The sequence below is a fragment of the Diorhabda carinulata genome, chromosome 2 (genome assembly GCF_026250575.1).
Source record: "Diorhabda carinulata isolate Delta chromosome 2, icDioCari1.1, whole genome shotgun sequence".
Classification (NCBI taxonomy): Eukaryota; Metazoa; Arthropoda; class Insecta; order Coleoptera; family Chrysomelidae; genus Diorhabda; species Diorhabda carinulata.
In genome coordinates this window covers 35351226-35374534 of record NC_079461.1, presented here as the reverse complement: position 1 = coordinate 35374534, position 23309 = coordinate 35351226, and the positions used below count along the sequence as shown (strand labels likewise).

General features: G+C 32.4%; 5 protein-coding genes across 5 annotated transcripts in view; 3 read left to right on the top strand and 2 right to left on the bottom strand.

Moving 5' to 3' along the window:
- Nucleotides 1–3311, top strand: part of LOC130903411 (serine/threonine-protein phosphatase 1 regulatory subunit 10-like) — a 32851-nt gene extending 29540 nt beyond the window's left edge. Inside the window, exon 5 of the mRNA XM_057815503.1 lies at nucleotides 1499–3311. Within this exon, the coding sequence (XP_057671486.1) occupies nucleotides 1499–3000 (1502 nt within the window). The 3' untranslated portion in view covers nucleotides 3001–3311. The remainder of the gene's footprint in view (nucleotides 1–1498) is intronic.
- Nucleotides 3312–5740: 2429 nt separating this feature from the next.
- On the top strand, nucleotides 5741–9799 carry LOC130903426 (putative defense protein 3). The gene is made up of 3 exons (XM_057815521.1): nucleotides 5741–5988; nucleotides 8457–8545; nucleotides 9676–9799. Exons 1-3 carry the CDS (start codon nucleotides 5764–5766, stop codon nucleotides 9743–9745), a joined length of 384 nt encoding a protein of 127 aa, XP_057671504.1. The 5' UTR covers nucleotides 5741–5763; the 3' UTR covers nucleotides 9746–9799.
- A 3812-nt stretch (nucleotides 9800–13611) lies between these two features.
- On the top strand, nucleotides 13612–19598 carry LOC130903424 (putative defense protein Hdd11). Its single transcript, XM_057815519.1, has 4 exons — nucleotides 13612–13662; nucleotides 18221–18537; nucleotides 19100–19188; nucleotides 19418–19598. Exons 2-4 carry the CDS (start codon nucleotides 18226–18228, stop codon nucleotides 19485–19487), a joined length of 471 nt encoding a protein of 156 aa, XP_057671502.1. The 5' UTR covers nucleotides 13612–13662; nucleotides 18221–18225; the 3' UTR covers nucleotides 19488–19598.
- Nucleotides 19599–20639: 1041 nt separating this feature from the next.
- LOC130903416 (pyridine nucleotide-disulfide oxidoreductase domain-containing protein 1) lies at nucleotides 20640–22085 on the bottom strand. Its single transcript, XM_057815510.1, has one exon. It carries the CDS (start codon nucleotides 22083–22085, stop codon nucleotides 20697–20699), a length of 1389 nt encoding a protein of 462 aa, XP_057671493.1. The 3' UTR covers nucleotides 20640–20696.
- Nucleotides 20640–22645, bottom strand: LOC130903423 (28S ribosomal protein S18b, mitochondrial). Its single transcript, XM_057815518.1, has one exon. The coding sequence runs from the start codon at nucleotides 22643–22645 to the stop codon at nucleotides 22088–22090; it is 558 nt and encodes a 185-aa protein (XP_057671501.1). The 3' UTR covers nucleotides 20640–22087.
- Nucleotides 22646–23309: the final 664 nt, after the last annotated feature.

Below are 23309 nucleotides of genomic sequence, written 5' to 3'. Positions count from 1 at the left end.
ATATAAATTTTAATTTATTTATTCCCATTGTTTAATATTAATTTTTTTAAAACGTTTCTTAATTCGAGGTTTTTTAGAGATTTATGTGACATCAAATATTCCATCTGAACTCGTAAAAAAACGTGTTTATTCAGAATTTAAAGTGTTTCTACGAAAAATTCCCAACCTTTACGAATAAATTTACGTTGATAATCATATTTGGCAACGTTGTTGTCTAGATTTAAATCGAGAACCTAATATTTCTTCACTTCGTTGTAGTTATATAAAGTTATTAGAACGTATTTATTGATTACATGCTTTTTACGTAAATTAACTTCAAAACTAAACCCAAATCCTTCCAAACTTTAAACCAAAAACCACATTAAGTATTAGAAATTGATCGATAATATTTTTTTATAAGGTGTCATAGTAAACACGTTAAATCACTTTTTATATTCACACTATAAAAATTTGAAAGTGTCTGGATTAGCCAAACTGTAACTGGACGCATTTCTAGAATCTTAAAGACTGTAATTTCCTCTCTGTTACCAAATCCTCGATCCACACTCTCTACGAGGAAACGTGAATGCGAGAGTGTGGACGGTGAACTCGCTTAGTCTGTCGCGAGAGTTTCGAAGATCCATGCTTTCACACTCGATCGCTGAGGATACCGATTTCCACTTGAAGTGGTTTCTTCGGAATAAAGAAAATGACAATTCCTCCACCGTTTGTGGAACGGTGTCTTAAATGCTATGATTCGGATATCATATCAAAATTAGGGAATATTTTTGGTTTTTCACAAAGGACGTTTTAATCAAACCAAGATTTCTTCATGTTTATGTGTGAATTTTTCACAAATCGTTTCCAAAATAATAAGATTATAATTATTTATATCGTACGCTCAACACGACGGAATGTTCAAAGAAACTAAAGCTGGGTTTATAAGCTCGTCCGTTTGCGCTCGCGCTGACGCTCGAGTTTAAGTTAGGTAGGAGTTGCAACGCGAGCGCGCTCGTTTGTGTTTATAAATCACACTTGGTAAACTGTTTAATTTATGTTGAATGCAAACCGGGGGCGGCAACGCGAGCGTGCAAGTTTATAAATTGACTTTGAAGCTTGAAGCAGTTCCGGTAGCAAAGTGACTTGTTGGTAAACCACGAGGGTAGTTTTTACCACATATCGTAGTCATAATCTTTATATAAAATTTCACGAAGAACCAACTTATATCATAGAATCCGTTAAAATGAATTTTTATAAATAAACTATTCAAAATCTCAAAGGAAGATGGAATTGAAGATTTTTTTTATTAATAAAATGTTTTTTTATTACAGATTTTTTTGCCAATTTATCGATACTCAACTGCCATTTCCTTTTTTTATGTGTCACTATTTTTTATATATATATATATATATATATATATATATATATATATATATATATATATATATATATATATAATTTATTCATTATCCATCCATTGCTAATTCCGTTTGTTTTATATTTGGATTTCTTGTTACAGCTATGCTTCAAGAAAGCGATTTGTTCAACAACGCACTAACCGCAGCTACATCGAAAAAAGAAACAAAAAAAAGAAAACGAAAACCGAGTATTTCGAAAGAAACTCCCACATCACCGTCTACGTCTCCATCCCATGATTCAGCTACTCCGACAACCCAACCAGCAACGCAAGATCCGGCTAGTCCACCTATCGGTTTGAAGAATATAGCACCTATTAACTTTTACCAAGACACTCTATCCGAAGAAAATAAAGAGACACCCGAAGAAAACGGTATCGAAGAACATCCAGAGAACCTCGACGAGAGCGTAGCATCAATAGCATCAGAAAATAAAGAAAATGAAATATCATCACCAAGAGCTGTTACTCCGACTGAAGACGATCCCGAAGAAATAAAAAAAATGAACATCGACGGCGGGATTAAAGGCGTACTTTTGTATTCCAAGCGGAAAGGACCGAAGAAATCGATATCGTGGAAAAACGATAATGATCTAGTCGAAATAAAATATTTCGAATTGGACGAAACAGAAAGAGTTAATGTTACAAAAGCTTTCAATGACATGGCTAAAATGGATATATCTAACGAAAGGGAAGCTTTGCAGCTATGTAGGAAAGTAGGCGGTGAAGATCTGATGGAAACTCAAATCAGATGGAGGATACCTTTCGAAATTGAATTGCCGGATCCTTTAGTAACGCCTGGTTCAAGAAGTTTGGAAAAAGACATTCAGTTCGCTCGCGAAAAAAGTGTACTTCAAGCTCTTTACTTCGATAAAAGAAAAATTCCCGATAGTCCCGAAGAACCTATCCCGGAAAATCACCAGATGAGCGATCCAGTAATTATAACGTTAGAAGATCCCGATAGTCACGAAATCGATCTGAGGACTACGCCGTGGCCCGAACCAAAAGGCAACGCTCCATTACCCGAACCCCAAATGCCTATGGTATATCCTAACATGCAAGTACCTTTCAACCCCCAGTTTAATACCATGCCACCAACAAATTTCCCGAATATGGCTCCAAGATTCCCAGTTCCGGGCGGTCCGATGGTACCACAAGTTCCAAATAACTTTGTTCCTCCTAATATAATGGCTAACGATATGATGGGTCCTCCGAATATGATGGCACCTAACGACCTTATGATGAATCAGATGAATCCCAACATGTACCAAGGTGGTGGTCCGATGTCCGATGGATACGGACCAGGACCCGGTCCCGAACCGGACTTTCCAATGTATGGTAATCCGAACGGTCCTCCCAACAACATGTTCCCACCAAATCACTTCCGGGATAATCGATTGCATCATAGAGGTGGTTTCCGACGTGGGGGTAGAGGCGGTGGAAAAGACAACGGTAACTGGGTGCGTATGAAGGACTCGCGAGGCGGCGGCGGCGGTAATAATTGGCGACGAGGGGGAGGTGGAAATCGAGGTGGTAGATTGTGCAAAAACATTCAGAATCACGGTTATTGCCGGAACGGAGATAATTGCGCGTTTATCCACCCGTAAACTATTTGTGGCGTATTCACGTGACATCAAAAGCAATTTAATTGTGATATATTCGAGTGTGGAACACTCCCGAGTTGAGAAAGTTCAAATTTTATTTAAAAAAGGGGATGTTGAAAGGCGTCCGAATAATTAATTTATTGTGATATGAATATTATGTCCCGTGGACATACCTTTTTTTATACATGTGTATTTTTTTTACGAATTGTATAGGATTTTAAGTGACTTATCAAATATCGTAATTTTGTAAATGTTTGTACATATACGGAGGTATGATTTTTTACAGTAAACATAAAACTTTTTGTTGATATTAATTTTTTTTGTTTTATTCATTTGAACCCGAATAACTAGTGTATTGGATCCGATCTGGATAAGGACCCGAGGACAAATTTAGTAAATTGGTACTGCTGTCAAGGATAATTGATGATCGGTCCAAAGCAAGTAGTCATAGATGACGTAAAACATTTCGAACCTATTTGATCATCGTATGTTGGAAAAAATCTGGCCCAAAGATTTCTCTACACGTTCACCTTGTTCTTGACATGGATAATCAAACGAATTTATCAAATTATCGTAGTGTCGTAGGTCATTGAGACTTGTGCAAAATTTTGAACCTATTTGAACTTCTGAAGTGGGTAAAAGTTTAGTTCAAAAATTTCTTTACATGTTAACCTAATGATCCTGACAAGAATAATGACACGAATTTATCAAATTATCATCGGTACAAACCATTATACAAAATTCGAATCTATCTGATCATTTGAAGTGAATAAGAAACAAGATCAAAAATTCCGTTATATCTCTCGTATCAACCTGGTAAGGACGATCGTTCGAATTTATTAAATTATTATCGTCAGTCCGAAATAAGTATACAAAGTTAATTTTCATCTGATTATTTGGTTCAAAGAATCCACTACGTGCTATCCTAGTAATCCTGAGATAAGATGGAACATTAAGGAAATAAAAAAGAAGAATATCATTGAGAACTAACAGCCCATCCTCACTAATTTCCTTATAGGACTCAAGAAAGACCCGTGGAAAAGGGAATTAAACTCCATTTTACTTAGTTCTTGTCACATATAATGGAATCGGTAGCACTCTTAAACTGGAAAGCAACCTTAAGGTTACAGTCTGGGCTATCCTCTTACTAAAAAACAGCTCTTTTAGAGTACAATATAAGCCTTGAGGATACAGTCCAATGTATCTCTTTACAATCAGAGCTGTGAAACGAAAAACAGCTGTGATGCCTCTGATGGAGAGCATACTAGACCTTAAGGCCATTGTATCTCCTCACTATCTATGTTTCTATCGCCTATGTAAGCTAGAAAGAGTGCACAATAGATTTTAAGGCTACAGTCCAATTCCATTGTGAATCAGCATGAATATTGGAGTTCGTTGGTACTCACAAACTGGAAAGCGGGCTATGAAACAAAAAACTGCTCTTTTAGAGTACAATATAAGCCTTGAGGATACAGTCCAATGTATCTCTTTACAATCTATTCATCTATCTTCGTTGTAAGTTGGCACAGATACTGGAAATCGAGCTGTAAAACGAAAAACAGCTGTGGTGCCTCTGATGGAGAGCATAATAGACCTTAAGGCCATTGTATCCCCTCACTATCTATCTATCTATCGCCTATGTAAGCTAGAAAGGGTGCACAATAGATTTTAAGGCTACAGTCCAATTCCATTGTGAATCAGCATGAATATTGGAGTTCGTTGGTACTCTCAAACTAGAAAGCGGGCTATGAAACAAAAAAATGCCCTTTCATAGTATAATATAAGCCTTGAGGATACAGTCCAATGTATCTCTCTACAATCTATTCATCTATCTTCGTTGTAAGTTGGCACAGATACTGGAAATCGAGCTGTACAACGAAAAACAGCTGTGGTGCCTCTGATGGAGAGCATAATAGACCTTAAGGCCATTGTATCCCCTCACTATCTATCTATCTATCGCCTATGTAAGCTAGAAAGGGTGCACAATAGATTTTAAGGCTACAGTCCAATTCCATTGTGAGTCAGCATGAATATTGGAGTTCATTGGTACTCCCGAACTGGAAAGTGGGCTGTGAAACGATGATCAGCTCTAACATAGAGCACAATAGACCTAAAGGCTCCGATCTATCTTCATTTTCCCCTAGTGTTAAAAAGGGGAGGAAAATATTCGTCTAGGACCGTACCTAGGCGAATATTTTTAAAAAGATATTTTTATTGAAATCCCTTATTTGCTTTGAAATATTAGGTACAAGGAAGGACTATTGAAGGTTTAAAAAAACTTAAATGGATTAAATTGTCGGCTGAATAAGTAAACGAGGTAACACCTGCTTAAACGAATTTCCAAGGCTGCATCTAAGAACGTAAAAGATAATTGATTTAATGAAAATCAATTTTTTTTACGAATTATATTGAGTGTGCATGTAAAAACGGAACTTTTTGTTCCGTAAAATGTGATCATTTTACTGTGGCCTTTCATTTGCTGTTGACTTTTATAAAATTATGAAATCTGTCGATGACCTTGGACGAGTAACTACTTACTGAAGACACCATTTCTTCTTAGTAGCTATCGAGGTGTCCTTCGAATTGTGAGTTCTTGATTTGAGGTAACTATTTTACACATAATTGTGAAAAGTATTAAAAAAAAATTTTTATGCTTTCGGTTCAATTGAATTTTTTAGAATGTTGAAACTACTTTTGATAATACTGTTATTTCTATGCAATACCCATGGATTTTCTCGTGGTGCGCCCGATTGGGTTTGTGACGGAATGGAGCCCTTTCATCTAGTCAATGCACAAACTTCCAAAATGCCCTACAAAATTTCCATAGACAAACCGAAAGTAAAACCGGGAGAAACTGTTGAAATTGGAATCGATGGGCCGTATAAAGGGCTAATAGTGGAAGTTAGGAAGGGAAATAAAGCTTCCGGGAATTTTGTTTTGAATAAGACAGAAAATTATTTCCAAACTATCAACTGCCATGGAATTAAAAAGGTAAAATCCCGATGTTTTTCTACGAATAATTGTTTCAATTTTTCGCCGATACCCAGACCTAAAAATACGCCACTGGTCTGAACACTGAACGAAAAATTTTTGGTCGTTAACAAACTATTTAATCAGTTTACAAAATCATATAATTTTTTTAATTTTTAAAATTTACTCTTCTAGTTTGTTTTTCGTCTGTTTCTTTAGATGGAATTTTCCAATCGAATTTTTAATAACTTTCAACGAACCTATCAACCTTCCCCCTTTTGATCATTCAATAAAAAAATCGGTAAAATATTTAATTTTAATTTTTTTATGAAACAGAATTGCAATTTTCTCATTCCATAATAGTATTTCTGATCAAATTAATATAATTCCAAAAATTCCATAACGATTTTTGTAGAATAAACTATTTGAGAAAATTTTTTGTCCAAATGAGGTTTTCAAATGTAAAATAGCGACTACAACTTAATGATTCGTGGACGTGGCTTAACATCCCATGGTTTTTAGATCGAATCTCATCAGAAGCCTGTATAAAAAGTAATTTTTTCTCGAAAAAACTTTCGCTCTATAACTATTTTTTGTTTTAGTTTGTTTAGTTCGAAAAAAAAATTAAATTTAAGCATATACGAGGTCTGGCTATTAAATAACCGTATCAATCTCAAATTTCTCCTTAAATCGAAATAAACTCCAACTGAGTGCTATAAATTATTGCAAAAGGTCTATGGAGACAATTCTCTATCTCGTGCGCGTGTTTTTTAGTTGTGTAAGTGCTTTAGTGAAGGCTGATAGAGCAAATCAAAATTCAAGGTAACGTTGATCGTTTTTTTGGAAATTAACGATATCCTGAAGACTGAATAGATTCCAGAGGGACATACTGTTAACCAGATTCACTATTTGTCAATTTTGGCAACACTGCGAGAAAGAGTTCATAAAAAACGGACCGATTTTGCACCAGGACAAAGCACCTGCCCATAACGCGCTATCTGTGAAGCAGTATTTGGCCAGTAAGCGCACTCCAGTGCTCGTACTCACCAGATTTGGCACCGTGCGACTTTTTATGTTTCCGAAGATAAAATCTGCTTTGAAAGGGATTCGATTTGAGTCGATGGAAGCTGTAAAGGAAAAAACGGCAGAGCTCTTAAAGGCACTAATCAAAGAAGACTTCCAGCACTGTTTCGATCAATGGAAAAAACGTATGGAAAAGTGTGGGGCGAGAGGAAGGGCATATATTGAATTTAGAATAATTTTTATAATAAAACCCTTTTTCGTAACCAGTCTCGTTATTTAATAGCCGGACCTCGTATATTTTCTGATTTGGGGGAGTTCAATTCTGAATTTTTATGAAAACCAGTTCAGTATAAGAATTCGGAGGTCATTATAAATTGTTTTTTCCCAATTTATAACTTATCTTCATATGATTCCACATTTCAATTTTAAGAAAAACGAATCTGCTTATTCAAATTATTGTGATTAAAAATTTTATTATTCATGTTCGATATAATGACAAAGCAAAATTTCAGGGTCGTGAATAAACAGTTATGATGAAAAGGAAAAAAAATGTAATGAATGAACTCGTACCTTCATTTATTTGCTTATTACGATTTAAAAAAAAAACAAGAGGTTGGGCATTTGTAATTTAAATTTGAGGAAATGATAATAAATTTAATATTATCGATCTGAATGACTGAAAACTATATATTTTCCAAGAAAATAACTAATTAAATGTTTCAATTATCCGACTACCGTACCTGACGAATGCTAAACTATATTTGTTTACAAACCGTTTTGAATACCAAAATCCTGTTGTACACAAAAGCTATAAATACTTACATTTTTGGTTGTTAGAGTCACATTAACTAATTTGATACGTTAATAAAACTTCAAGTATCTAAGGAACACTTGGAATCGCTTAACTATGTCGTTGTTTCCCATAAGAAGCGGTCAGTGTACAATAAATCCTAACGAATACAACAATAAATCAAAGTCAGGTAGGCAAACCTATGATTCCTTACATGATTCCCAACACAAGAGGTTGTATCTCTGTCTGGGTTACATTCGTGCAATGTTGCTAATTTTAAAAAACAAAATAAACATGATCGACCCCTTCAACAGGGGATTACAAGTTACCTTCTTTATTTTATATTAGCATGCGATTGAATTAAACCTCTCCTATATACGCGGTGGCACGTTTGAGGGAATACCAACATACCTACATTCCTCTACCTTCCACATTGTTTCATGACACCCGCTTATATTTCTCACTTACAAAAACCAATGGGAGAAATTCAATCGTCATTACAGCGAACGGATTTTACCGAAACCTAAATCACCACTAGCGGAGCTACGCTGCTCCTAGAGATTAGGCACGCGCCAAGTTTTATTTTACAGTTTGTGTTCACTTAAGTTTTACGGCGGCCATCGCCTTATCCTAATTCCATACGTCTTTAATGATGAATTACAATTATTTATTACAGAGCGGCTTAACTCACAAAAATTCTGCAGTTAAAAGTAACAAAACATTTCTGTGGAGAGCCCCAACTGTACCGGGAACATATGTTGTTGTGTAAGTTAAAATTTCCTTTAAATAATTTATAAAAACAAATGTAGATCATTTCGAAATCGAAGAAGATTGCGACTATGAAATATAAAACCGGCAACAGCGTGTTGATACACAAGTATCCACGATTACTTTATGTTATTTCATTGTTGGTTTCCATTATTCTAATCGCCCGGATAATCCCTTCGTCGTGGCTCAAAAAGGATCTACATATACCTCCGGGTATCTGCCAGAGTATCTGCATCACCTCTACAGTAGGTATTTCTGTAAGTCATCGGCAATTTCACTTCCCCTGAGTCCAATCCAATGTCCAGAGATCCGGAATAGTTCTACCATTCTTCCAACAACCAGCGCAGTATCAGAAAACTAATACCTTTGTACCATACAAGAAGATGTTGTGCACTGATGTGGTTATTGTCTTGTACAACAAGCTGGGACGCGACTAGCCATTTCCTCTCAAGTAGATTCCCTCTGCCCTAAGCTCTATCTAAAATAAGAACTTGTGCATTAGTTGGTTGTATATCAGACATTATATGGATCTGAAAACGCAGTTCCAAAATCATACAGGTTTGCGAAGATAACAGATGTAGTCAGATGGATACGGATTAGAAGACGTTGACGGAGACAAGCATTCAAGTAGATGTTAACCACCAGAAGATCAGCAAGCAGACATCCACATTAGTCATGTTACAACAAGGTCAATTTGGTTTTGTGACAACAGATGTGGTCGATCCTCACACGATGATGTGTAACTTGATTATCTTGAATTGAAAGTCTTATTGATGGAAAGTTTATGAGTCTACAACTGTTAGTGCTACTCTTTAGCACCGGCTTCTTTGTCAGCTGGACCTGAGTACAGTTTTCAGTGAGATGGATTGACTACAAGCGGTCTATTTATAGAGTTTGTCTTACATGGCCTCCACGGTCACCCGATCTAACGCCTATGGATCCCGAAATAAGAAACAGGTTTTAATTAGCTATATTAAGTTGCTTTGCCGTTAGATAACATTCATAATTGTGAGTTTACTTCACAAACTATATCCAATTTTTCCATAGTAATTCAAATCAACATTTTTTATAGTGTATAATCTTTAAATCAGCTCTGTTTGGAGCTTAATGTGTTTTAATTTTTTTAGCGTTACTATAGCTAAAGATGGCCTCATATTTTGGACTAAGAAACCTACTGAAACTATAACTGTCGTTTAATTTTGTTGGTTGAAAAACAAATTGTTTCATAACTGTACACTGTTGAGGTTTGGGGCACTGTATTGTTTTTTTGTTTTTATTTTATTTTAAATAAATTATATATTACGTTATATAATATTTTTTTATCAGAAACCCATCCTACTCTAAACTACAGAAGACTGAAACCTTGTCCAAGTATTTGAGCCTCGTGGGTGTGGATGATGGTTTCTATCGATGACGTAATCTGTAATTTCTTCGTCATTTATGCACCAGCAGCATTCCAGACCATCCGCGATACCTAAAGTAGTTGATTTACTTCAGTAATAGAGGCGCTGCTAAACCTGCCTCCTCTCCACCACATGGTGAATAAAGTAGAAAGCATAGGCTAATCCAAATAAAAAATTGACGGCAAGGAATACGACAGACCTCCTAATGATACTAGAATTGATAAAGGTGCTGAAGAAAGATAAATCAAATGTATAGAATGATGGATAAAGTTTTTCCGCAAGATTGAATTGCAAGCTAACAAAAGATGCTGGTTTGGACATTTATGGGCGAAAAACTAGAAAAAGAGATATCACATCAACAACGAACTGAAGAGATTGCTGAAGAATCGTAACCATATCAGCTAAGAAGTCTGCAGAACTTCTCGAGATATCCAGAAAATGGTCGTCAGTCTTTTGACAGATCGCTGCTCTGTTAAATATCAACTTATGCTTAGTCTAACAAAAGGCTTAAGGATTAAGGTTCGGATTAAGATAAAACGATTTCTAAAACAATTTACAACAATCTATGACATCGATTTAGTTTGTTATATCTCATGTCTTTCGTAAAGTAAATTCTCATATTTCACGACATGTATCAACCTTTTCCATCAAAAGTTCTAATGTAGGTGAATGAAGACAGCATTACAAAATTGACTGGTATTAATTAATTTTACAAGTCCTTTCTAATATAGTTCGGTGAATAGCTTGAAGTTTAGAAATAAAAGAAGCAATTGGATCTTAAACACTTCTGAACACACTCGGTATAAAAGCGTTTGGTATTCATTATATAATATCGCTCAAACAATCGAAAATAATCGATTATTATTTCGCACTCGTAACTCGACGTAGTCCTTGAAAAATCACAAGAGCTCAGCTTGAAAATTACGTCTCGTTATTATCAAATCATCAATTATTTTCGATATACAATTATTTTTCATAGAATATACAGGATGTCCCACGACGAGTTAAAATTATCTGTATATGGCAAAATACTTATAGTAAAATCATGAAAATTTCTACGTTTGGGTTTTCGGATACGATCTTTTTAATTAAAATATTTTCAAAGATGGCCGACTTCCGGTTCTACCGGAAGTCGACTGTAACTTTGTTATTTTGACTAGAACACCCTGTATATTAATATATTTTTGAAATCTACGTAAAATTTTAGTATACTTTTGTCTAAAAACTTTTTTGGAAAAATGCATACTTTTTGAAATATTAATTTTTTTGTAAAAAATTAGACCATTACAAATTATTTTTTTACTAGGATGCCCTTAAAGATATGAAAATGGTTTCCATTCAGTTGCTTTTAACAAAGTCAGACGTATTTGAATCTATTTTGAAAAATTTTTCATTTTATACAGGATGTGTAAAAAAAGTGTTCAAAATTTAACTTATAAATATATTATAATATTTACAGAAAACATCTAATATCTGGATAACGGTAAGGTTTAGATATAGGAAAGTATACATGAATTTGCCTTATTTTTTACACCTGAATGCATTAAAATAGAAAAAACCAGCTGGTTCTATTTAAAAAAATAAGTAAATTTGATATTTATTTAGTTAAACTTTGTACACACCCTGTATAAAATGAAGAATTTTTTAACATTGATTCAGATACATTTGACTTTGTTAAAAGTAACTAAACAGAAACCATTTTCATATCTTTAAGGATGTCCTCGTAAAAAAATAATTTATAAGGGTCTGCAACGGTCAAATTTTTTACAAAAAAATTAATAACTCAAAAAGTATGTATTTTTCGAAAAAAAATTCTTAGACAAAAGTGTACTCAAATTTTACGTAGATTTCAAAAATGTATTAATATACAGAGTTTTCTATTAAAAATAACAAAGTTACGGTAGAACCGGAAATCGGCCATCTTTGAAAATATTTTAGTTAAAAAGATCGTATCCGAAAACCCAAACCTAGAAATTTTTATGATTTTACTACAAGTATTTTGCCTTATACAGATAGTTTTAACTCGTCGTGGGACACCCTGTATTCAAAATATACTTTAACGTTTTAGATAAGGTCTTCGCCCGATGAAAAATATCGAAATTTTAAGGTTAGGAAATAGGAAAAATTCGCTGGGAGCTACATCTGGTGAAAACTGTGGGTGGTCGACTAATTCGAAGTATAAATCGTGAATTTTAATCATGGCGGTTTACGAAATATGAGAAAGTACGTTGATCTGATGACAAATAAATTTATTTTTTAACAAAGTTCTGCAATATCTCCTTTCATCTTATCTTTTTGAAGATTAATACAATCCAAAGTCTATCCCAAAAAACATCGCCATCATTTTTTAAACGATTGAAACCCTTTTTCGAAACAGGTATCCGGAATACGAATGGTTTTGCTGAGAGTATTTTTAGAGTTAATTTGACCGGCCTAATAGTATAAATATGAATTTCACATAAATTCGCATTCGGAGCGAAAGTCAAAACCACCTTAAATCAAGGTGATCTTACAAACATATTTTGCACGATTCTTTTCGCTTGCTATATACACAAAAAACAATCATCAAGATTGACATAAATTATTGATATCTCAAATATTTTGTTTATGTCTCAAGTCGTTCGTGTTTGTTTGATTTAAATTCATATTTGCTAACTGGTCAAAATTTTCAAATAACAGAATGTTTTTTCAAGGTTATGTAGTGGAATGAGACAGCAATCAATTTCTTATATACGTTCTGATCCTGATCACTCAATAAGTCGTGCGATTAACTAATAAAAACACAATTTTTTTGCCAAAAATCGATTCTATTCATTAATATTCATCGTTCCAACGCTTCTCTAATTTCTCTATGCCGTGCTCGTAGAAGGATTTGTCTTTTTCTTCAACACAGGCTTCAGTTTCAGCAATTGCATCTTCATTTGAATTTAATTTCTTGCCGGCTCACATTTTTTTGAGATCAGCGAATAGGCAGTAGTCACTGGGGGCTAGATCTGCACTATACGGTGGATGAGGAAACAATTTGAAGAGTAATTCGTTCAATTTAACCATCGTTGCCATCGACTAGTGAATAGGTGCTTTGTCTTGGTGAAACAATGGTTTTTTCTTCGACATATGAGACCATTTTTCCTTGATTTTTTCATTCAAACGATCCATGTGTCTCTTTTAGAGACAATTTACGATTATTTATAACCAATTTTTGATGTTTTCTGCAGTAATCATCTCAATTGAACGACCAGAACGTTCACCATCATCGGTGGTTGCTACTTTCTTGCTGTCATTGAATTTTATACATAATTTTTCGAAAGTTTGTACTTCATAAACGTCATATAGATTTGGCAACGCCATCTGTATGTCAGTCACGCGACTTATTGAGTAATGTTATAGTTTATTTAAGAAAAGATTTCTCAAGATGTTGTAGGTATATAATATAATTTTTTTCATTAGATTTATTTGATCATATAGATATATTTTTTAGTTCCAAAAATATATATATTAGAGTTCCGTTAATCGTAGGAGTATACAATGTATTCGTTACAACGTTTCTGTTCATTAACAACGTTAAGAAATAAACAAATCAGTCCTTCAAACGAATACCCCTACCAAAAAGTGGATAAAAGCAAAATATCTATCTATTCGGATACATATTCTTCATACAGTATCAAACTGACCGTTCAATAAATAGTTTCAGTTTTATTAGAAAAAAATAAGGTATGTAACATGTTTAGAAAAAAGAATAAACGAATTTGAATTGTAAGTTTATTTCAATTTTTTTTTAAATAAAGACAAAAATCGTGATTTGTTGAATTAAAATTTACTTTTTGGTACCCGAAAAACGAAACTAAATATTATATTAATCAAAGATTCTATTAGAGTAAATTTTTTTTTCTAATTTTCACTTGTAATATGTCCATATTTTGAATTCAAAATTCTTTTATTAGTTGGTGAATATCCTAAGGAAAGTGATAGCTGTGGTAAAATTAAAGAAAATTTTTAATTATTTTCATATTTTTAATTTTTATCATATTTTGTTTATTTCGGAAATCACTATTTGCAAGCTGTACGAGGGTGGTTTGATTTATAAGTGACACCATATTCCAAATTGAATCAAAACGTTGTATTTTGTGCAAATTTTAGAAATTTTGTCGCATTATTGAGAAAATTTTATCTATTTAAATAAAATTAATCAACTCAATATGGAGGGTTTGTTTTTTTTTAAGATAGAAAACTTCAAATTTGAATTAAACACAATTCTTGAGTACAAGCCCCCTGACTAACGATTATTTAGGGTTAAAGGATGAATCTCAATGCAATTTTTACACACTATTTGCAATACTGTGAGTTGTACGAGGGTGGTTTGATTTATAAGTGACACCATATTCCAAATTGAATCAAAACGTTGTATTTTGTGCAAATTTTAGAAATTTTGTCGCATTATTGAGAAAATTTTATCTATTTAAATCAAATTAATCAACTCAATATGGAGGGTTTGTTTTTTTTTTAAGATAGAAAACTTCAAATTTGAATTAAACACAATTCTTGAATACAAGCCCCCTGACTAACGATTATTTAGGGTTAAAGGATGAATCTCAACGCAATTTTTACACACTATTTGCAATACTGTGAGTTGTACGAGGGTGGTTTGATTTATAAGTGACACCATATTCCAAATTGAATCAAAACGTTGTATTTTGTGCAAATTTTAGAAATTTTGTCGCATTATTGAGAAAATTTTATCTATTTAAATCAAATTAATCAACTCAATATGGAGGGTTTGTTTTTTTTTTAAGATAGAAAACTTCAAATTTGAATTAAACACAATTCTTGAATACAAGCCCCCTGACTAACGATTATTTAGGGTTAAAGGATGAATCTCAACGCAATTTTTACACACTATTTGCAATACTGTGAGTTGTACGAGGGTGGTTTGATTTATAAGTGACACCATATTCCAAATTGAATCAAAACGTTGTATTTTGTGCAAATTTTAGAAATTTTGTCGCATTATTGAGAAAATTTTATCTATTTAAATAAAATTAATCAACTCAATATGGAGGGTTTGTTTTTTTTAAGATAGAAAACTTCAAATTTGAATTAAACACAATTCTTGAGTACAAGCCCCCTGACTAACGATTATTTAGGGTTAAAGGATGAATCTCAATGCAATTTTTACACACTATTTGCAATACTGTGAGTTGTACGAGGGTGGTTTGATTTATAAGTGACACCATATTCCAAATTGAATCAAAACGTTGTATTTTGTGCAAATTTTAGAAATTTTGTCGCATTATTGAGAAAATTTTATCTATTTAAATCAAATTAATCAACTCAATATGGAGGGTTTGTTTTTTTTTTAAGATAGAAAACTTCAAATTTGAATTAAACACAATTCTTGAATACAAGCCCCCTGACTAACGATTATTTAGGGTTAAAGGATGAATCTCAACGCAATTTTTACACACTATTTGCAATACTGTGAGTTGTACGAGGGTGGTTTGATTTATAAGTGACACCATATTCCAAATTGAATCAAAACGTTGTATTTTGTGCAAATTTTAGAAATTTTGTCGCATTATTGAGAAAATTTTATCTATTTAAATCAAATTAATCAACTCAATATGGAGGGTTTGTTTTTTTTTTAAGATAGAAAACTTCAAATTTGAATTAAACACAATTCTTGAATACAAGCCCCCTGACTAACGATTATTTAGGGTTAAAGGATGAATCTCAACGCAATTTTTACACACTATTTGCAATACTGTGAGTTGTACGAGGGTGGTTTGATTTATAAGTGACACCATATTCCAAATTGAATCAAAACGTTGTATTTTGTGCAAATTTTAGAAATTTTGTCGCATTATTGAGAAAATTTTATCTATTTAAATCAAATTAATCAACTCAATATGGAGGGTTTGTTTTTTTTTAAGATAGAAAACTTCAAATTTGAATTAAACACAATTCTTGAATACAAGCTCCCTGACTAACGATTATTTAGGGTTAAAGGATGAATCTCAACGAAATTTTTACACACTATTTGCAATACTGTGAGTTGTACGAGGGTGGTTTGATTTATAAGTGACACCATATTCCAAATTGAATCAAAACGTTGTATTTTGTGCAAATTTTAGAAATTTTGTCGCATTATTGAGAAAATTTTATCTATTTAAATCAAATTAATCAACTCAATATGGAGGGTTTGTTTTTTTTTAAGATAGAAAACTTCAAATTTGAATTAAACACAATTCTTGAATACAAGCCCCCTGACTAACGATTATTTAGGGTTAAAGGATGAATCTCAACGCAATTTTTACACACTATTTGCAATACTGTGAGTTGTACGAGGGTGGTTTGATTTATAAGTGACACCATATTCCAAATTGAATCAAAACGTTGTATTTTGTGCAAATTTTAGAAATTTTGTCGCATTATTGAGAAAATTTTATCTATTTAAATAAAATTAATCAACTCAATATGGAGGGTTTGTTTTTTTTTAAGATAGAAAACTTCAAATTTGAATTAAACACAATTCTTGAGTACAAGCCCCCTGACTAACGATTATTTAGGGTTAAAGGATGAATCTCAACGAAATTTTTACACACTATTTGCAATACTGTGAGTTGTACGAGGGTGGTTTGATTTATAAGTGACACCATATTCCAAATTGAATCAAAACGTTGTATTTTGTGCAAATTTTAGAAATTTTGTCTCATTATTGAGAAAATTTTATCTATTTAAATCAAATTAATCAACTCAATATGGAGGGTTTGTTTTTTTTTTAAGATAGAAAACTTCAAATTTGAATTAAACACAATTCTTGAATACAAGCCCCCTGACTAACGATTATTTAGGGTTAAAGGATGAATCTCAACGCAATTTTTACACACTATTTGCAATATTGTGAGTTGTACGAGGGTGGTTTAATTTATAAGGGACTTTTCGATAAAAAAGTTGATTCGGCGACTCTCAATTTTTTCAAATCATTCATAAAAGCGCGAGAGTATTAGATCAGGTGATTATGGCGGATGAAACAATAGATAATGAGACTGTTTGGCTATTTATGTCTTCAAAAATGATCAGTTACAGTTTTTTATTATATCTGGAGTAGTTACGTTAAATTTAGACCTCAGCAACAAACTTGTCCTCTTTTAAAATCAGAAAATTACTTACAAATCGTTGCTTGGGACACAGCACTTTCAGAATAACATTTACGTAGCTTTTCTTCGGTTTCTTTACAACAATTAAAACAGTTTTATTTTTATGAGTATTAAAATTAATATGTCGGTCAGATTTATGTAAAATTTCTACGATTACATCATAGAAATGGCAAAAATATTGAGGTAAATAACAAAAAAGTTCGGTTACTTTTTCAACGTCTTCAAAAAATACCGCGAAAAGTTGAACGAGATTCTTGGCGGGAAAAACTATCAAAATTTAACGTCCATTATCATGACGTTAAATTGTGGATGAGACACTGCTGATTAATGATAATAATATCAACTCATATGTTTAAATAAGTCATTATCTAAAATGTCACATAAAATTTGACTAAATTTAAAATTTTCATATACAAGGTGTTCCGTTGCGAAATCAGAACTTCTATTTAAGTATATTTTCTAAATTATACATTCAAACATTATAATTTTGTAATGGATGATTACATATGACCATGCAGTGTGCTTGACAGAATAAATAATTCTACACTACTATCTGAAGGCCAGGTGCGGCTCATGCCCAATGGTTAACAATCCGTAACTTTCACAAGGACAACCCGTACAATCTAAAGATAGCAAGAATGAATTTTTCAATCGAATATTTTAACAAAAAGATGTAATTTATGGTTCAAGAGATATAGATTTATATCGTTGTACATGCCATGGAAACCGTTAGCCTTAAAGACACATTCCTAAGAAAAATATCATAAATTGTAATTATTTCTTAAAAATACTTATAGGAATACGTATAAAAGATGTAGAATTCGAATATTTTATAATTATTTGTTAGAAAAAACGTCAGTCTAAAATTTACATTCATAGAAATGGGAATTTCTTTTGGAGTTTCTGCGAGTTTCCAAATAACAGTTTTTCAAATCAAGTTCTACTTTTCTTTTTAGCTCATTATAGATCTTAGAGATCACATAAAAACTTTTTCCAGAAATTTCTCAATTACTAGCCATTTTGTTATCAAAAAACAAACTTTTCTGGTTTTTGTAATTTTTTTTAATCTATAGTTTTCTCAATTAGCAAAAATTAGCAAAGTTTTTCTTTTACAGACAATATGTTCAAATTATTAGTTCTCTTTTCTATGATTTACTGCTGTCGAGCATACTCCGGCGGAGCACCAGCGACAGTATGCGGTGATATGATACCTCAACATCCAGTAGATCCTCAATCTTCACCTTTTCCATACAAAATAGCAGTTAGTAAAGATCAAGTACAACCAGGACAAACCATAGAGATAAGCGTTAATGGTGGCAGTTTCAAAGGGTTGTTGTTGCAAGTTAGAAACGGTGACAAAGCTGTTGGCGAGTTTGTAATACCAGCTGACGATAGGTACTTCAAACCTCTCACTTGTCACGGAAATAAAAATGTGAGTTTAATATGATTTAATATATTTACAAAACATTCAAGTTTTATGTCGATAAAAATAAATAATATCAATATAAAAATATTTCATCAAATCATTAATTAACTAAAGTCATAATTTCTCCATACTGTGTTTAGATACGGACCTGAATCAATGTACATACCTACCTACGCCTTAAATTGTGACTTTGCAGTTTGCAAGGCAAATTCTATCATGCACATTTTCTCTTGAAAGTATGTGCATACCCACAAATCAACTTATTAAATATAAAGGTTCAGGGTTTATTTAACTGATCAACGGTGATTTTCTCCGTTTCGAAATATGTATTACTTGCAAGGTTAATACACTCGTTACGTGTTAGGGGGACGGTAAATAACAGTTGTTATGTCTATATTTCATTTATATGTGAATTATTATGTAATACTTTAAAAACCGGTTATTAATTGGGATTTAATTCGAATACAGGACGTTTTAATTTAATTGATTTGTGTGTGTTTTTATAATTTATTGTAAAAACTTCGCTTATTGTAATTGTAAATTAAATTGAAATTATTTTGTTTTCCAGAGTGCTGTAACACACAAAAATTCCGCTGATAAAAATAGCAAAACTTTAGTCTGGAAAGCACCAAATGCTCCAGGAAAATATAGAATACAGTAAGTACATAAATTTTTATTTCGAAGTATACACAATCAAATTTCATCATTATTTAACGATTTATGCAATATATTATTGACATGTGTAATACTGGTTGCATATTTTATTCAAATGAAATTGATTTTTAAAATTACATCGACCGAGTGGAAGAAATTCACATAAAAAGTTGTATTTTATAGAAAATTTAGCATCTATATAATTATATAAATAAATATTTTTCATTTTCAGTGTAACTGTGGCCAAAGATGGAGGAGTATTCTGGGCTAACGTGCCAAGCAAATTTATAACTGTAAATTAAATATTTCCAATTTTTGTTTTTATCAATGAATTTAGATTTTTTGGGTTATTATTCAAAACACTGTAAATTTGCAGACTATTCATTTTTTTAGATTAAACAAATATTAAACGATTTCTTTGTCTTTAATTACTAAAACACCTTATTCCTCCTAAAGATTGTTATTACCAACACTAAAAATAATAAGGCAAATACGAGGGTGATTCAAATATAAATAGGAAGTTTTAAATAAACAAGCGAAAAATTTTGCTTCGTAAAAGTGGATATACTGGATGTTAGACAGGTCTGATACGAAACTTATAACCAATAAATGCGACTATTATTTATTGAAAAAGAGTATAGACCGTGACCGAGACAGTCTAGTAAAACTGTAAAAAAATTTCAGCATTTAATACTACAATTTTTATAGTAAAATTCCGGTTAATATTTGAACTACCCTCGTAAACGTAAATTTAGGTACCTAAATCATAAAAACGAGTTTTTTACCATTAGGTACATTATAAAACTTTAAGCCTCTTGGACTACTGAACTATTATCAGTGGATAAACTATAGATATATGTAGAAAAATGGTGGAGAAATTAAAGAACAAAACGTGGATGATGAGGTCAATATACATAACCTTTATCGAAGTCACACAAATTTGAAAAAGCGGATAAGTTTGTTTTGTGATGATATTAAGGAATAAAAACAAGTATTTCAGCACCAAAATAAACAGGAGGACTACATGAATTACAAAAAGCGAGTGAATCATAACCTTTAATATTAGAGAGAGGTGGGAATCTTAAAAAATGATTAAATTGAAAGAGCAAAATGAGTAAAACCTTTGCGGAGAAAATAACAAATTGTATTATTCGGGGAATTATAAGATAACAAACTGGGGTTATGATAAAACTCAATCATTTTATTTTATTACTTTATCCCTTGCTGCTTTAGAATTCAATTGAGAATTGTAGAATGTTCTCATTATTTCTTTGGTTCCAGAAAATTCTCATTTGAAATTTTTTATAGGAAAAAGACAAGTTGTGATGGGGAAAGGAATAACTTAACTTACTTTATATATTGGTAAGAGACAAAATGAAGAAAAATCAATTACCTAATTGAAAATTTAGCTTCATAACAATAGGAACTGTGATTAATATGGTCAAAAATACTAATTTTCATTTAAATATTTATTAGATACTACAGGTGTTAATTTTACAATGTTTTTAAAACTAATCGAAATAATCCTCAATATCAATATCAGGATTCAAAATGTCGTCTCCGTATGGTGACAAATCAATCTGATTCAATATCAAATTCTCAGCCATTTCTTCCAAATCAGTATCACCAATCAAAACAGCTCCCTGTAACTTATTGTCCTCTAACACAAACTTTATATATTCAAGACCTTTGGTCATCCTTATTAGAATTTCGTAATTTGTTCCCAATTTTTGCCCATTAAATAAACCTAGCAAGATAACTTTGTATCCAAAAAGCTTTGTAGAATGTGCGAACATCTCGAAACAGAAATCTTGTAAAACTTCTTCATTGTTCAAGTGGCCTACCATAGCTTTTGCAGCATAAGAACCCATCTGTCTAGCCTGTGTCCATAATTTCATTTGAAACCAATGCTTTGCTAGTTTCCAATTAGCACAACACACATCTCCTGCGGCATACACATTCTGAAGATTGGTCTGCATAAACTCATTCACTTTTATTTCTCCTGTATTAGATAGTTCAAGCTCATTTTTGGAAACAAATGATTTTCTTGCAGTGACACCAGTTGCTGAAATTATCATATCACAGGTAAATTTATCGCCATTAGATAAAGTAACTTCTAGAGCATAAGGAGAGTTATTGGATCTTTGAATATTTGATATTTCAGTTTCATAATGTATTTTAATTTCTGAGGGAATGTTTAGATCTCCAGCGCCTTTAATTATCAAATTTTTATACCAATCTGGGCCTAAAGCGGCCCCAGACCTGTGAGAATATTCTTCTTGGTACCGCATTCTTTTGGTAACTTGTTCTTCTTGGACATCTTTGTTAAGTGAAGGTAAGAAGAATTCAGCTGCTCCAGGTTCAACAAAAGTAGCAGAAATGTGTTTATCTTTGATAATCCAATGAACTTGAGTGTTTTTAATTTTATAAGCTAACTCTGAAGCAATACCTCCATTACCAACAATAGCCACTTTTTTAGCTCTGTTGATTTTTTGAAGAAATATTTCAACAGAATCTGTGTCCCTTATACCAATTATTTCTTCAAATAATTCGGCTTGTGGTATTAGCTTAGGTTGGGCGCCTGTACACAAACATAAATATTTATATTTTATGGTTTTATTTGTAGATGTCAGAATATAATGCTCAACATCATTAATTTCAACAAGGGTGTCATGAATAACTGTGATGTTTGGATGTTTCAATGAAAACTCTGAAGATTCCATTTCTTGAATATTAAATTGTGTTAAAGTTCTAGTAATAGCATGAAGATTGATGACAGTTTTTATAAGTGATGATTCACTAAGAAGGATAATAGATTTATCTGGTTCAAAAAATGCTAATGTTTCTGCACAACTGACACCTGCTATACCACCTCCAACAATAACGAAAGTAGCTTCCATCTTTAATGCGATTTTGGAGAATATTCTGAATAATCGTATAGTCTAAAGGGTACGTCATATGTTAGCAAACCTCTATCATATGCTCGTTTAATAGCAACTACTAGTTCCTCATGTTTCTTTTGACACAAACCAGTTTTGTTATAGCCTATTATACTACCAGTTTCTTTGGATATGAACTGTTTCAATAAATCTGTGTTATGTTCATGTAAAACTAAATATTCGTCTCTACAAATTGGGCATGGATTTCCTGTAGCTATTTGACCACCTCGTATACACGTTTTTCTTGTCTTTCTTGGAGGAAACAATCCTTTGTGATTTCTTCTATATAAAACCCACACAGGTTGTCCTTCGTAAGTTTTTTCGAAAGCTGCACTCTTCAAATATCGAATGCTAGTTTCCACTGGAATTGCTTGGGTGCGATCTTTAGTAATCTCTCTAGTTTCAAGAACTACTTCATCTTGGTTAGACTGTTGTCTGTAAACACTCGAAGTAAAAATAGTTTTCGGTATATTAAATTTTGTAAGATTAGAACTATACTTCAGAATTGAACAAGAAAACATTTTACTTAAATAACCCAACTTTTTGTGAATGACGTTGACAAATGAAGTAAATCATAGATAATAATATGAAATGACTAGTCACTATAGCGCATCATTGAGTAACCATAGATAAATTCAATTTTATTAATTCATTTCCAAAATTGGCACTATGCTGACTCCACATTTTCAGATACTAAATTTTTTGTAACTAGAATATGATAAATGTGGCTAAATAATAGTCATAATATTCATAACCACAATCTTATGAGTCATACAAGATAATCTATGGTCTGCTAACTAAAACGAACCCATCAGTTTTCCCATCTTTCCCATTCCACTTAGTCCAAGGCGTTTTAACCGTAAACCCAAGTGGAATGGATTACGAGGAGTTTTGAGATAAATATTAACAAATAGCAAAACAGAAAAAATTAAGCGAAAGCTTGAAGAGGTTATGTTATAATTTGTAAGTTATTAAATTTTTTAGTCGAGTGCGTAACTAACTTACATTAAAGTAAAATCAAAATATCCTCTGCGGCTATAGTCAAATATTTGGTCGTGCGTCACAAGAATGCTTCAAAAGTACTTATAATATCCCATACTGCATCAAATAAAGAGATTGAAAGTTCCGCTATTTCTTTAGACCTTAGATTTGTCGTAAAAAGTCTTTTCTGTCCATAATAACCTT